Source organism: Rhinopithecus bieti, unplaced genomic scaffold (genome assembly GCF_001698545.2).
Source record: "Rhinopithecus bieti isolate Rb0 unplaced genomic scaffold, ASM169854v2 scaffold_7985, whole genome shotgun sequence".
Classification (NCBI taxonomy): domain Eukaryota; kingdom Metazoa; phylum Chordata; class Mammalia; order Primates; family Cercopithecidae; genus Rhinopithecus; species Rhinopithecus bieti.
Window position 1 is genome coordinate 1,709,588 of NW_016805762.1, and position 15,448 is coordinate 1,725,035.

Sequence of the window (15,448 nt, forward strand, 5' to 3'; positions counted from 1 at the left end):
CAGGAGGTCAAGGTGGTAGTGAGCCGTGATCACACCATGACACTCCTGCCTGGATGAAAAAACAAGGCCTGCCTCAAACAAAAACAAAACAAAAACCCCATCACCATTACATAATAATTACTACCTATCCATATTACGACATATACGACAAACTCTTTCAAAAAAAGTTTGGTGGATGTATTCAGTTTCCAAAAACAGAAAAAGGTTTTTCCTTTTTTTTTTTTTAAAGTTATCATGATTATTATCATTGTTTTTGTTGTTACTATTATTATTAGAGATTATTTTTATTATTAATACAGATGAGGTCTCATTATGTTGCCCAGGCCGGTCACAAACTCCTGAGCTCAAGTGATTCTCCCACCTTGGCCTCCCAATGTGCTAGGATTACAGGCGTAAGACACCACACCCGGCTAAAAGGCATTTCTATAATAATTTTTTAAATCTGGGAATTCACTAAGATCTCAATCTTGGCACAATTATCCTTACCTTTCTTTCTTCAGTTGACAATACTCTAAACCGAATCATTCCTTCTTTTATTATATCTGCTTCATCTGAAAAGTCAGGATTGTCAGACAAAATATTACTTCTATTTTCTTCTAGCCACATCTGGAACCCAGTCTTTGGCCTAAAATCACAATTATGTGAAAATATTTTATACTTAATACAGAGTTTAAAGTGCCTTATGATTTTAAGTTAGTAATCAACCATAAATCTTTGACATCTATTATGTAAAATAAGGAAGACACAGTTACACTTGTTAATATTCATATTACGTTTTTTTTTTTTTTTTTTTTTTTTTTTTGAGACGGAGTCTCACTCTGTCACCCAGGCTGGAGTGCAATGGTGCGATCTCAGCTCACTGCAACCTCTGCCTCCTGGGTTCAAGTGATTCTCCTGCCTCAGCCTCCCAAGTAGCTGGGATTACAGGCATGCGCCACCACATCCGGCAAATTTTTTGTATGGGGTTTCACCATGTTGGTCAGGCTGGTCTCAAACTCCTGACCTCAAGCGATCTGCCCACCTTGGCTTCCCAAAGTGCTGGGATTACAGGCATAAGCCACCGTGACTGGCCTCATATTACTTTAAACTGCCTAGAGACTGCAGGATCAATGAACTGGAAAATCCTTTGTAAGGTAAATTCAAAAGGATCACTCACATTTGTATTTTCCAAGTGTAGCCACCATGAACTCTGTACTTTCAACTTTTTAATGAATGTCGACAGGCTCAAGGCCTCCAACCTCACTTAGCCCTTGTGGCCTGGTAAAATTCTTCCACGTGTCCTTGGTACGCTCTTTTTCTATTTCCCCAAACCAGCTATTTGAATTCCTCACTACTTTTCTCAAGTCCCTTTCCCATCGCCTCACCCTTGCTCTCAGAGCTGACCTGCATCAGCATTAGGTGAAGCATGGACACAGCACATTTGTACATTTCATTAGATTCCACTCATGACACAAATTGTCTAAGTTACACAAGTGAAGGTTTAATGCAAATATTTAACATTTACTGATCACTATCTACTAGGCACTATTCTATAAGCTTTATGTATAATACCTCATTTAAATGACAATAACACTATGAGATAGATACAATTATTATCTCCATTCCATAAGTGAGAAAAGGGAGGCTCAGAGAGGTGAAATAACTTATCCCAGGTTACACAAACAGTAAAACTCAGACCTGGGATTCAACAACCAGGCAATTTGACTCCAGAGTCTATGGTTTTGTTTTTTTTACATAGACAGAGTCTCGCTCTTTCCCCCAGGCTGGAGTGCAGTGGCTCCATTTCAGCTCACTGCAACCTCCATGTCTGGGTTCATGTGATTCTCCTGCCTCAGCCTCCCAAACAGCTGGGACTACAGGCACGCACCACCACACCCAGCTAATTTTTGTAATTTTAGTAGAAACAGGGTTTCACCATATTGGCCAGGCAGGTCTCGAACTCCTGACCTCGTGATCCACCTGCCTCAGCCTCCCAAAGTGCTAGGATTATAGGTGTGAGCCGCTGTGCCCAGCCCAGAGTCTCTTATGTTTAACCCACCAGTCATACGCCCCTCACTAGGATGAACCTAAATGAATCCTAAATAACAATCCTAAACTTTTTAAAATTTTATTTATTTATTTTTTTGAGACAGAGTCCCGCTCTCTCGCCCAGGGTGGAGTGCAGTGGCGTAATCTCAGCTCACTGCAAGCTCCGCCTCCCGGGTTCACGCCATTCTCCTGCCTCAGCCTCCTGAGTAGCTGGGACTACAGGCTCCTGCCACCACTCCCGGCTAATTTTTTGTATTTTTAGGAGAGATGGGGTTTCACCGTGTTAGCCAGGATGGTCTCGATCTCCTGACCTCGTGATCCGCCCATCTCAGCCTCCCAAAGTGCTGGGATTACAGGCTTGAGCCACCGTGCCCGGCCTAAACTTTTTAAGGTTAAAAAAATTTTATTAAAAAATTACTAGTATGACCATAACCACTTGCCCTAATTTCTGAAAATATGCAAATTTTAAGTAATCTTAATGTAAACCGATTTCCAGAAAAATAACAGAATCAAAACAAGTAAAAATCAAGGTATAACAAAGGTTCTTGAATTTCCAAAAATTAATGAAGACCCATTTTAATGAAACTTGGAGCAATGTCACAAATCTACCTAACAGCCTGCAATCTTCTGCTTCTAAATAGCTACTTTTAAAAACAGAACCAAACTTTTGAATATTACTTTCTTCTTTTGTTTTTTAAAGAGATGTGAGTCTCACTATGTTGCCCAGGCTGGCCGCAAACTTCTGGGCTTAAGCAACCCTTCTGCCTCAACCTTCTAAGTAGCTGGGACTAAAAGAGTGTACAGCCACCTGGCTAAAATTGGACATTTCTGATTTAGTGTATCAATATCTGTGAAAAATATTAGTTTTAATAGTCATAATTCCTTAAAATTTCAAAAAGTAAGTTTTATGTATAACCAACTGATAGTATGAAAAATTAAATTATCAGTCTTCTTCATTGTTGTTTCAAGAGACAGGGTCTTGCTTTGTCGCCCAGGCTGGAGTGCAGTGGTATAATCAGTTCACTGCCACCTCAAATTCCTGGGCTCAAGCAATCCTCCCACCTCAGACTTCCAGGTAGCTGGGACTACAGGCATGTGCCACCATACCTGGCTGATTTTAAAACTTTTGGTAGAGACGGGGTCTCCCTACATTGCCCAGGCTGGTTTAAATCTCCTGGGCTGAAGCTATCTGACCACGTTGGCCTTCCAAAGTGTTAGGCTTGGCCAGGTGTGGTGGCTCACACCTGTAATCCCAGCACTTTGGGAAGCTGAGGTGGGCAGATCGCTTGAGGCCAAGAGTTTGAGACCAGCCTGGTCAATGTGGCAAAACTCCATTTCTACCAAAAAATAACAAAATTAGCAGGCATGGTGGCACACACCTGTAATCCCAGCTACTCAGGAGGCTGAGGCATGATAATCGCTTGAACCCAGGAGGTGGAGGTTGCAGAGAGCTGAGATTGCACCAGTGCGCTCCAGACCTGGTGACAGAGCAAGACTGTCTCAAAAAAAGCATTAGGCAGGCGGGGCATGGTGGCTCACACCTGTAATTCCTGTGCTTTGGAAGGCCAAGGCGGGTGGATCCCCTGAGGTCAGGAGTTCAAGACCAGCCTGACCAACATGGAGAAACCCCGTCTCTACTAAAAATACAAAATTAGAAGGGCGTAGAGGCGCATGCCTGTAATCCCAGCTACTCAGGAGGCTGAGGCAAGAGAATCACTTGAACCCAGAGGCAGAGGTTGTGGTGAGCCGAGATTGTGACACTGCACTGCAGTCTGGGCAACAAGAGCGGAAAAAATAAAAGAAAAAAAAAAAAGTTAGGCTGAAAAAAAAGCATGAGCCACTATGCCCGGCCTATCAATCTTCTTAAATAAAATTTTCATTGTTTAAGACCTAAATCAAATTCAGAACAAAACAGGAAATGTGAAAACCACAGCCACTCCCTCAAATTAAACTGGTTCACATGAAGTTATTAGGAAAATAAGATATACTTTATTTTATTATTATTTTCTCCCTGGACTGCTCAGCATGAGAAAATAAGATATATTATGGCAAAAATGAAATTGTGACTATTCTTTTGTTTTTTCTGAGAAGGAGTCTCACTCTGTCACGTAGACTGGAGTGCAGTGGCGCAATCTTGGCTCACTGCAGCCTCCGTCTCCTGGGTTCAAGCAATTCTCCTGCCTCAGCCTCCTGAGTGCCCAGCCACTATAAAGAAGTTCTTTATGTAGTAATAGAAAATAAGCTGCAAAAGCTATTGTTAAGTGAAGAAAGTAAGGTACAGAATAACGTGTGAAACAAAAAATAGACAAATAGGTATTTGCACATAAACAGAAAAATTTTGGAAAGTTCCACAAGAAACTTGTTGCAGTGATTGTTTTTGGAGACAGAAACTAGTTGGATGAAACTACTTATTAACACACTTCTTTCTGTATCTTTTGTTGTTTCTTCCCATTAAACTATTTAAAAACAAACAAAAAATTAATTATAAAACATGTCCTAATAAAATGTATCTACAATTTAAAAATATACAATTTACTAAAGCATATTTTAATAAATATTGTAAATAGACATTAATATCTGTGGCTTCCTTAAAGCCACAAGTGTCCAGAATGCCCACTAGCAATGCCAATGTATTGTTTGTATTAAGGAATAACAGCACTGCATAATTTTGTATTGCTGCTACTGTATACTTTTTATACTTGGTCACTGCATGCTAAATTTCTCTATGTACTGACCTTTGGTTTTCAGTGTTTTGAGGACATATAGCTGGGGTTTCAGACAATACATTTTTAGGATTTTCTTCTTTCACTTCCTCAGTTTTATTAGTTTGAGAATTTCTTTTCTGGAAATAGGATGCTGCAGATGCCTATAAAAACAAACGTGAACACTGCAATAACATCTAGTATAATTTTATATGTTTATAAGCAAGTTCTGAAAAATGTGAAGAAACATCTATAATTATTGAGAATTCTTATACTAACACGTGAAATCTTGAGTTCTTAGTTGTAAATAAATAGGCAAACACATGCAAAACCAAAAAAGTATACTTCAGATTCCATGTTTTCTTTTTTTCTTTTTTTTTTTTTTGAGACGGAGTCTCACTCTGTCGCCCAGGCTGGAGTGCAGTGGCGTGATCTCGGCTCACTGCAACCTCCGCCCTGAGTTCAAGCGGTTCTCCTGCCCTCAGCCTCCCGAGTAGCTGGAATTACATGCGCCTGCCACCCGCCCGGCTAATTTTTTGTATTTGTAGTACAGACGGAGTTTCACCATCTTGGCCAGGCTGGTCTTGAACTCCTGACCTCGTGTGATCCACCCGCCTCGACCTCCCAAAGTGCTGGGATTACAGGTGTGAGCCACTACGCCTGGCCTAAATTCCATGTTTTCTAAGTGAATACAATTTTATGAAATAGAAAAGATAAACAATAGATCTATTTTACTGATGACAAATCCAGGATCAAATACTTATGAGAGTGGAAAAATCAGGATTCAGAACAAGGAAAAATTAGGGCCATGTACAGTATCAATCACTATTAAATAATAGTAAATAATAGTAAATTAATATTTACTATGAATAACATTAAATAAGAATATACATCAGATCTGGGTGATTTTAATAAAAATACAGATACATGTCTGAGCTTCTGGGGTCTGAGTATATACATTTTTAAAAAGTGATTCTATAAAAACAAGGAGGGGGGCAGGACAGGTTGGGTGTGGTGGCTCATGCCTGCAATCCCAGCACTTTGGGAGGCTGAGGTAGGTGGATCATTTGAGGCCAGGAGTTCGAGACCAGTCTGGCCATCATGCTGAAACCCCATCTCTACTACAAATACCAATATTAGCTGGGCGTGGTGGCAGGCCCCTGTAATCCCAGCTACTCAGGAGGCTGGGGCATGAGAATTGCTTGAACCCAGGAGACAGAGGCTGTAGTGAGCTGAAATCCTGACACTGCACTCCAGCCAGCCTGGGTGACAGAGTGAGCCTCTGTCTCAAAAAAGACGGGGGGAGCAGGACAGTGCTCATGGAAGTCAGAATCTGCTACAAAGTGTGTAACAACTCATGAGGCAGAAGAGGGAGTGATTCTGAAGCAAAAACACAACTGTTTTGGGGTTTGTTTTTTTCAGATGGCGTATCTCTTATAGTTTCCCAGACCGGACTCAAACTCCTGGGCTCAAGTGATCCTCCCACCCCAGCCTCCTGAGTAGCTGGGACTACAGGTGTGTGCCACCATGCCCAGGTGCAAAAACAGAATTGAACCCACTTCCCTAACAAGACAATTGTAAACAATCATAACCTCCTATCCTATATCTGAAACAGTGAACAAAACTGAAGACAAACAGATCCCATGCTGCTTACTGCAGATGAGGGTAGCTGAAACAGTACCTGCTTAGGCTTTGGCTTTGGAATCAGAGGCTTTATAATGGGAGACTTTTCATTATTTGTAGTTTGATTAAGTGCAGTGGATTTCTTGGATGATTTGCCCATATTGTCTAAAATATTAGTTGAATGTGCTGAATTCATTGACATGGCTGGTTCTTTGGAACTGGCTGATACCTAAAGAGCAAACTAGTGTTAGCACTTTATGTTTAAAGAAGAAAAATATCCCAAGAGACTTATTTTTTTCTTGAAATTTCGGTTAAGTTTGTATTGCCATCTCATCTTTAGAACTAAATACATTTGGTACAATCCAAATTAAGAATGATACATATATTCCCAAATACCACATCCCCAAGAAAGACAGAGGTATCTTTCAAAACCATAGGTACTTAGAAGGTAAGTAGAAAAGACAACTCTCAGCCCAAGTGCTGCTTTCTTCTGTTTCCACACAGATCAGTCTTTCATGCCTCCAAGTCTGGGGAGAGTCATCTCATCATTTGGAAATACTTCTCTGTATAGATATGTATTTAAATAATATAAAACATCACTTGGAAGACTTTACCTTAAAGGGATTTACTCGTCCTTGGCTGCTAAAGGTAACTGCACCTTTCACAAAAAAGAAACCCTTGCTTAATAATGGTAGAAAATAGATGACTTCTGACATCTATAATACTAGACAGAATATTTTAATCCCCATTAAATGAAAACAAATGTATTTTGCAACTTTTAAAAATATTAACAACAGACATCCTTTTTCCTACTTCTAAGCCAAAATAAAAGCTATTAAATGTGAACTATCCCAATGTGGCACTATGAAACATATTCAGTATGTACAGATCTTTTTCTCCTGTTACTGCAGAAGAGGCGGTGGCTAGTCTGAGCTAAAGTTAGTAATCCCTTTACTTGTGTTCTGTATCCCATGCCCTCCTGCTTTGTCAGAAAACCTGACCTATCACATTTCTTGACAGCCTACATCTTTGACTTTTCCCTATTTATTGGCCCCTAAAGTTTCCCAACTTAAAAAGAAACAAAAACCAAACCTTCTCTACCCTACATTCCTTCCAGTCCTCATTTTCTCTCGTCTCCTCCATCCAGCCAATTTTTTTTTTTTTTTTTTTTTTTGAGACAGAGTCTCACTCTTGTTGCCCAAGCCGGAGAGCAATGGTGCAATCTTGGCTTACTGCAACGTCCATCTCTCAGGTTCAGGCGATTCTACTGTCTCAGCCTCCCGAGTAGCTGGGATTATAGGCGCCTGCTACCACACCTGGCTAATTTTTGTATTTTTAGTAAAGACAGGGTTTCACCATGTTGGCCAGGCTGGTCTTGAACTCCTGACCTCAGGTGATCTGTCTGCCTTGGCCTCCCACAGTGCTGGGATTACAAGCATGAGCCACCGTGCCCGGTCATCCAGCCAAATCTTTCCAAGAGCTGTTGACACTATTATCATTTCCTCACCACCCATACATTCCTCCATACAATATAGCACTTCCAGCCCTACTACCCTACAGAATCTCCTCTTGCTAAGGTCCTTAATGATCTCTACATGGTCAAATCTGGTGGATACCTTTCAGTCACCTTATTTGTTCTATTGATGGCATCCCACATAGCTGACTGTTCCTTTCTTCTTGATACTTTGTCCTCTCTTGACTTCTGAGATACTGCATTCCCTGACTTAGTTCCTTCCTCTCTGGACCTGTGGACTCATTGTCTTCCAATAGTTGGTTCCTCCTCTTCCTCTATCTGATGCTCAAATGTTGGAGATTCCCTAGTCCTAAGCTCATTTTTCTTCTTGCTTTACATTCTCCCCCAATGCTTGCTTCCCCATGCCCATGGTTTAAATTGCTATACTTATGCCAATGATTTTCACTTTGTATCTCTTGACCAGAATACTTTCCTGAGCTCCTGATTCAAATATCTGTCTTCATGACATTCTACTTACCTTACAGTAATTCATCATCTTCCTCTCTAAATCTGCTTTTAGTGTTTCCTGACTTAGGAAATGGCACCATCATTCACTCAAATACTCAAGCCAGTGTTAACAAACTAATCTCTAATCAAGAGCTTTCCTGGCATGGTGGCTCATGCCTGTAATCCCAGCACTTTGGGAGGCTGAGGAGGGAGGACTGCTTGAGCCCAGTTTAAAACCAGCCTGGGTAACATAGGGAGAGATCCTATCTCTACAAAAACAAAAAAACATAACAAAACAAAAACCCCAAACCAAAACAAAACTAGCCAGACATGGTGACACATGCCTACAGTTCCAGCTACTTGGGAGGCTGCGGTGGAAAGATCACTTGGGTCTGGGAGGTTGAGGCTGCAGTGAGTCATAATCATGCTACTGCACTCTAACCTGGGTGACAGAGTCAGACCCTGGGGGGAAAAAAAAGAGGAGGGAAGGAGGGAAGAAGGGACAGAGGGAGGGAGGGAGGAGCGGAAAGAGGGCGGGAGAGAGAGAGAGGGAGAGAGAGAGGGAGGGAGAGAGGGAGGGAGAGAGGGAGGGAGGAAAGGAGAGAGGGAGGGAGGGAGGAAAGAAGAAAGAGAGGGAGGGAGGGAAGAAGGAAAGAAGGAAGGGAGGAAAGGAGAGAGGGAGGGAGGGAGGGAGGAACTAACTAACTTTCCAGCTGAGCATGGCCACTTGTGCCTATAATCCCAGAACTTTGGGAGGCTAAGGCAGGAGAGTTGCTTAAGCCCAGGAGTTCCAGACCAACCTCAGCAACAAAGCGAGCCCCTCTCTCTACAAAAAGTACACACAAAAAATTAACCAAGCATGGTGATGCACAACTGTAGTCATAGCTACTCAGTAGGGTGAGGCAGGAGGATCACTTGAGCATACAAATTCAAGGCTGTAGTGAGTTAGGACTGCATCAGTGCATTCCAACTCTACTCCAGTCTGAGTGACAAAGCAAGATACTCTGTATCCCCCCATCCCCACAAAATAACAACAACAAAAACTTTCCACCTAGCCAATAAAAATTGTTTTATTTATCTTGTTTCTGAAAATACTTTATAGAAGTTTCCCCTTTTGTCTCTCCTGGCAGAGTGCTAGCCCCTTGCGGTTTGGTGCCTCCCTGATTCATGAATCACAGAACACTCAAATTAATCCTGTAAGATTTAAATGTGTTTAAGTTTTTCTTCTATTACAAGAAACTGAGTCATTCTTTATGCCCTGAACTCCTACACGCTCTTTATCATCTTCAGAAATAGCTCTCCAATTCTGCCCATTCTTTCTAACATCACCATCATCACCTTAGCTCAGGCCCTCATTCAGTCTCATTTGGACTGCCTCTGTAGTCTATTTTTTAATTTTTATTTACTTATGCTTCTTCTTATTTTTTTAGATGAAGTCTCACTCTGTCACCCAGGGTGGAGTGCAGTGGCATTATCTCCGCTTACTGCAACCCCCACCTTGTGGGTTCAAGCAATTCTCCTGCCTCAGCCTCCCGAGTAGCTGGGATTACAGGCATGATATATATATATATGTATTTTTTGTATTTTTAATAGAGATATGGTTTCACCATTTTGGTCAGGCTGGTCTTGAACTCTTGACCTCAAGTGCTCCACCTGCCTTGGCCTCCCAAAGTGCTGAGATTACAGGCGTGAGCCCCCATACCTGGCCTATTTACTTATTTTTTGATACAGGGTCTTGCTCTGTCACCCAGGCTGGAGTGCAGTGGTGCAACCATAGCCTACTGCACCCTCGAACTCCTGGGCTCAAGATATCCTCCTGCACCAGCCTCCCAAATACCTGGGACTACTGGTGTGCAAATACCATGCCTGGCTAATATTTTTATTTTTTACTTTTTGTAGAGATAGGGTTTCGCTGTTCCCTGGGCTGGTCTCAAACGTCTGGCCTCAAGTGATCATTCCACCTTGGCCTCCCAAAATGCTGAGTTTACAGACGTGAGCCATCATGCCTGTGTATATCTATTCTTCTTCAGCACAGTGTGCCATGCTATATCTCTGCTTAAAACCAACAGTCTCTCAGTGACCTTAGAATAAAGAGCAAAATCCTGACCGGGTGTGGTGGCTCACACCTGTAGGTCCAACACTTTGGGATGTGTAGGTGAGCAAATTGCTTGAGTTTGAGACCAGCCTGGACAACAGAGTGACACCCCATCTCTATTAAAAAAAAAAAAAAAGACTAAAATCCTCAATATGGCCTATACAGATCTGCATGACGTGGCTCCTGCCCATCACTCCAAAACCCTTCAGCACCACTTTCTCTTTGCTCTCTGAGCTTTTCACACCATCCTTTTGCAGTCTTCACTTCACACATATTCTTCCTTAAGTCCAATGCTCCTCTTTGGCTCCTGTTCCCATACACCTTTGCCTCGCTGACTATTATTCATCCTTCAGGTCTCTGCTGTAAATACTCCATGAGGTCTGCCTTGGAGTCCCTACCATTCTCCACCACTGACTAGATGACAGCTATGTGTCTGCCTTGGAGTCCCTACCCATTCTCCACCACTGTCTAGATGACAGCTCTTTTCATATTCTACATGTTTTTTAAGTTAATTTTTTAAATGAAAGTAACATATGTCTACAGTTTAAAAAGTCAAATGGTACTACAAGGTTTATGCTCCCCACCGACAAAAGGCCAGCAGGGCCCTACTCCAACCTTCTCTATCCCCCAGGCCCACTCCCTGAACGCAACTATTTTCAACTCCTTTTTTTTCCTTTTCTTTTCTTTCTTTCTTTCTTTTTTTTTTTTTTGAGATAGAGTCTTACTCCATATCTCGGCTCACTGCAGCCTCTGCCTCCCGAGTTCAAGCGATTCTCCTGCTTCAGCCTCCCGAGTAGCTGGGATTACAGGCATTCACCACTATACCCAGCTAATTTTTGTATTTTTAGTAGAGATGGGGTTTCACCATGCTGGCCAGGCTAGTCTAGAACTCCTGACCTCGTTATCCGCCCGCCTTGGCCTCCCAAAGTGCTAGGATTACAGGCGTGAGCCACTGCACCTGGCCTTCAATTCCTTTTAACTATTTCTCCAGTATCCTGCATGTTTCCTCAGTGATACCCAGATCTGTCTTCCCAGCTGGGCTAAAATAGCATTAAAACAGAGATCAACCATGCATGTCTGTTTGACTTCTGTATCCACCATTAAGTAAAATGCCTGACACACAATAGGCAGTTTATAAACATTTGTTAAATGACCATAGCTTCACAAACAACATCTGAGATTAAAAAAACAAAAACATAAACACACACACACAAAAATGTCCTTAAGGGGTAAGGTGTATTTGCGCAGATGTGCCACTTTACAGACAACTTTCAAAATTTCCTTGATATATAAATATTTCTCACCTGACTTAGCTGAAATATCGGAGGAATTTGTACTTTTGGAAAATAAGTTCTGTCCTACAGATTAAATGCGGTACGCGGCGCCGCCGATAAAAGGAACAATACGATATAATGTGAATAGGGAAAATAAAGTCATTCCTCAATATACAAGCAACAGACGAGCAAAGAGATCTGAAGAAAAAGTATTTGGGTATCTTCAATTTCCCTCAGTTAAGTAAAATGGAGAAAAGCCACATCCATGATAGTTCTCATCATTTATGGGCTTGAAAATGTATCTCACCAGGCTTATGTATTTCTGGTTTTTCTTCATCATCAGCTTCTCCACTGTCCTCGGCATCTTCTTCAACTTGATTTCTGAACCTTGGTTGGCTCCACTCTGTAGCAGTATTGCTGTAACTAAGAGAAAATCAGATTATTCAATAAAGAGCTATGTAAAGACCAACTTAACAGTCAAGACGGTAAAGGAAAATTCAAACAACTAAATTATTTCATACCCAGCATTCAGCTTTTTTCTGAAATCTTCTTCTTCTCCCTCTTCCACCTGGGTTGCTGTCAATTCAGCTGCCTTCTCTACAGCCAGTTCACTAAGTTTTTGAGCTAGTGTTAATTTCCGAGAGCGAGAAGCATATTTAATGGCTAAATTCACAGCATTTTGAGTCATTAGATCAGCAAGTTCCACACAACGGAATTCCCGCTCCAGTTTACAAGAAAGCTAATCCAAAAGGGGGGGGGGGAGAAAAGATCAAATCACATCAAGTAAAACCTTTTAAAGATACTGACACTACTAGTAAAACTGAGAAAATAGTTTTCTAGCTACTGTAACTCCCTGATTCTAAGATGCACATTTTTACAAGTTTTAACATCTCTGAAATTGGAATTACAATTAATTACAATTAATGGTGGGTCAGTTTGGCAGCATTTTTGTGTCTCCATGGCTTAAATGAATAAATGGTGCATTATGCAATAAATAGTGGCTTAGATTTGATGAAATATTACATACCACTTTAAGCTACTAATTGCAAGAAAATTAAGAAATTCATTTAAAAAATTCAAGGGGGAGGCTGGGCATGGTGGCTCACGCCTGTAATACCAGTGCTTTGGGAGTCCCAGGTAGGTGGATCACGAGGTCAGGAGTTCGAGATCAGCCTGGCCAACATGACGAAACCCCGTCTCTACTAAAAACACAAAAATTAGCCAGGCGTGGTGGCATGCACCTGTAATCCCAGCTATTCAGGAGGCTGAGGCAGGAGAATCGCTTGAACCCAGGAGGTGGAGGTTGCAGTGAGCCGAGATTGCACCACTACACTCCAGCCTGGGTGACAAAGCGAGACTCTGTCTCAAACAAACAAACAAACAAACAAACAAACAAAAAAAACCCAAAAAAAGCCAAGGGGGCCAGGCGTGGTGGCTCACACCTGTAATCCCAGCACTTTGGAAGGCCAAAGCAGAGGGATCGCTAGAGGCCAGGAGTTTGAGACTAGCCTGGGCAACATGGTGAGACCCTGTAACTACAAAAAATAAATTAGCTAGGCGTGGTGGCATGCACCTGTAGTCTCAGCTACTCAGGAGCCTGAGACAGGAGGTTCACTTGAGCCCAGGAGGTTGAGGCTGCAGTGAGTCAACAATCTTGCCATTGTACTCTAGCCTGGGTGACAGTGAGACTCTGTCTCTAAAAAATACAAAAAATAAAACCAACAAACTGAGAAAAACTGGTACTTTGAAGATTACTAAGGGTCTCCTAATTCATAGCATATTAGAACTGTTTTCTTACTTATATATTTCATGTCTGATCCATCAGCACAGAAGCTTTAGATATTCATCTGGATGTCCTTTTCAAGATTTTTAGTATCATTTATCTATAATCAGTACTTCTTAATCAGGATGGTACACTGCCTCAGGGGGCATTTAGAAATAAAAGGAGGCTGGGCATGGTGGCTCAAGCCTATAATCCCAGCACTCTGGGAGGCTGAGGCGGGTGAATCACAAGGTCAGGAGATCGAGACCATCCTGGCTAACATGGTGAAACCCATCTCCAGTAAAAATACAAAAGATTAGCCGGGCGTGGTGGTGGGCGCCTGTGGTCCCAGCTACTCAGGAGGCTGAGGCAGGAGAATGGCGTGAACCCGGGAGGCAGAGCTTACAGTGAACTGAGATCGTGCCACTGCACTCCAGCCTGGGCGACAGAGCGAGACTCCATCTCAAAAAAAAAAGAAAAGAAAAAGGAATAGTTTAGTTTCCACAGTGACTATGCTGAACTAAAGGCATTTGCCCGGGGGCCAGGAATGCTAAAGAAGAACTCACCAATCCCCTCAAACTCCTGGGCTCAAGATATCCTCCTGCCCTGGTATCTTTGATATGAGTCTCCTGGTATTTTTGATATGAGAAATACTGCCACAAGGAAAAGCTTCTCTAAGGCTAAATAGCAAATACATGAAACATGTTTCCTTACATGTGTTGTACAAAGTAAAAAGGCTGCTAGTTCCTGGACCACAAGTAACACTTTATCAAAGGAATAAAACTTATTCTACAATAAAGTTTTCTTAATACCAAAATGAGTTTTCTTAATACCAAACTTAAGGCCATGTTGCATAAAGGTGACAGTAGTGAGTACTACCTTTTGGAGACAAGAGTGGGAATTTGCTCTGTGGTCTCATATACCACTTTTCTCTAAGAACCTTTTTTCTTCAACTTTAAAGTTAAAAGTCTGGACCATTCACTCTGTCAACAAATATTAAGGTCTACTATGTGTTAAGCCACCACATCAGTGCCTGGCATACAGCAGTGAGCAGGTCTCTGTCCTCAGGGGCGTAAAGTCTGGTGTAAAACAAATAGAGAAGAAATAATACTATACTCCTCTCCATAAACCAACCACGAGTGGGGACACAAGCACAGGAACTTTAAGACACCCTGCTCCAGAGATAAATGTACTTAAATATTCTAGACCTCAAACCTGGCCACTGGTCACAAATAAATTTTCATCACACACAGCTGCCTAATTCAAAGAGGATGACAAAAGGCAGGCATATCTAAAAGCCTGATCAAAGTTCTTAAGATTGCCCAGCCCTGGATATTAAAAAAAAGTATACACTCAAACTTTGTAAAACAGTAACAGAAACTAGAGCAGTAGTTCTCAGTTACTTTGAGGGCCTGTTAAAACACAGACTGATGGGCAAAAGCAAAAGGGCAGTAGCCCCAGAGATGTTTATTCCTGCACATGATCTTAGCTACAAGGTAATGTTGTATACATTCTAGGCTGGGCACAGTGGCTCACGCCTGTGATCCCAGCACTTTCAGAGGCCGAGGCAGGTGAATTACCTGAGGTCAGGAGTTCAAGACCAGCCTGACCAACATGGTGAAACACTGTTTCTACTAAAAATATAAAAATTAGCCACGTGTGGTGGCACACGTCTGTAGTCCCAGCTACTCAGGAGGTTGAGGCAGGAGAATCACTTGAACCCGGGAGATGGAGGTTGCAGTGAGCCAAGACTGCACCACTGAACTCTAGCTTGAGAAACAAGAGTGAAACTCCGTCTAAAAAAAAAAAAATTTAGGCCGGGCGCGGTGGCTCAAGCCTGTAATCCCAGCACTTTGGGAGGCCGAGACGGGCGGATCACAAGGTCAGGAGATCAAGACCATCCTGGCTAACACTGTGAAACCCCATCTCTACTAAAAAATACAAAAAAAACTAGCCGGGCGAGGTGGCTTTCGCCTGTAGTCCCAGCTATTCGGGAGGCTGAGG

The 15,448-nt window shown here is 42.1% G+C and overlaps 1 protein-coding gene across 1 annotated transcript in view; it reads right to left on the reverse strand.

Annotated features, from left to right (window-relative positions):
- Positions 1–453: 453 nt before the first annotated feature.
- Positions 454–15,448, reverse strand: part of WDHD1 (WD repeat and HMG-box DNA binding protein 1) — an 84,482-nt gene continuing 69,487 nt past the window's right edge. The window contains exons 21-27 of the mRNA XM_017873641.1: positions 12,204–12,421; positions 11,990–12,105; positions 11,713–11,766; positions 6,968–7,011; positions 6,412–6,582; positions 4,764–4,894; positions 454–625 (exon numbers count right to left, since the gene is read on the reverse strand). Coding sequence (XP_017729130.1) covers positions 454–625; positions 4,764–4,894; positions 6,412–6,582; positions 6,968–7,011; positions 11,713–11,766; positions 11,990–12,105; positions 12,204–12,421 — 906 coding nt within the window. The remainder of the gene's footprint in view (positions 626–4,763; positions 4,895–6,411; positions 6,583–6,967; positions 7,012–11,712; positions 11,767–11,989; positions 12,106–12,203; positions 12,422–15,448) is intronic.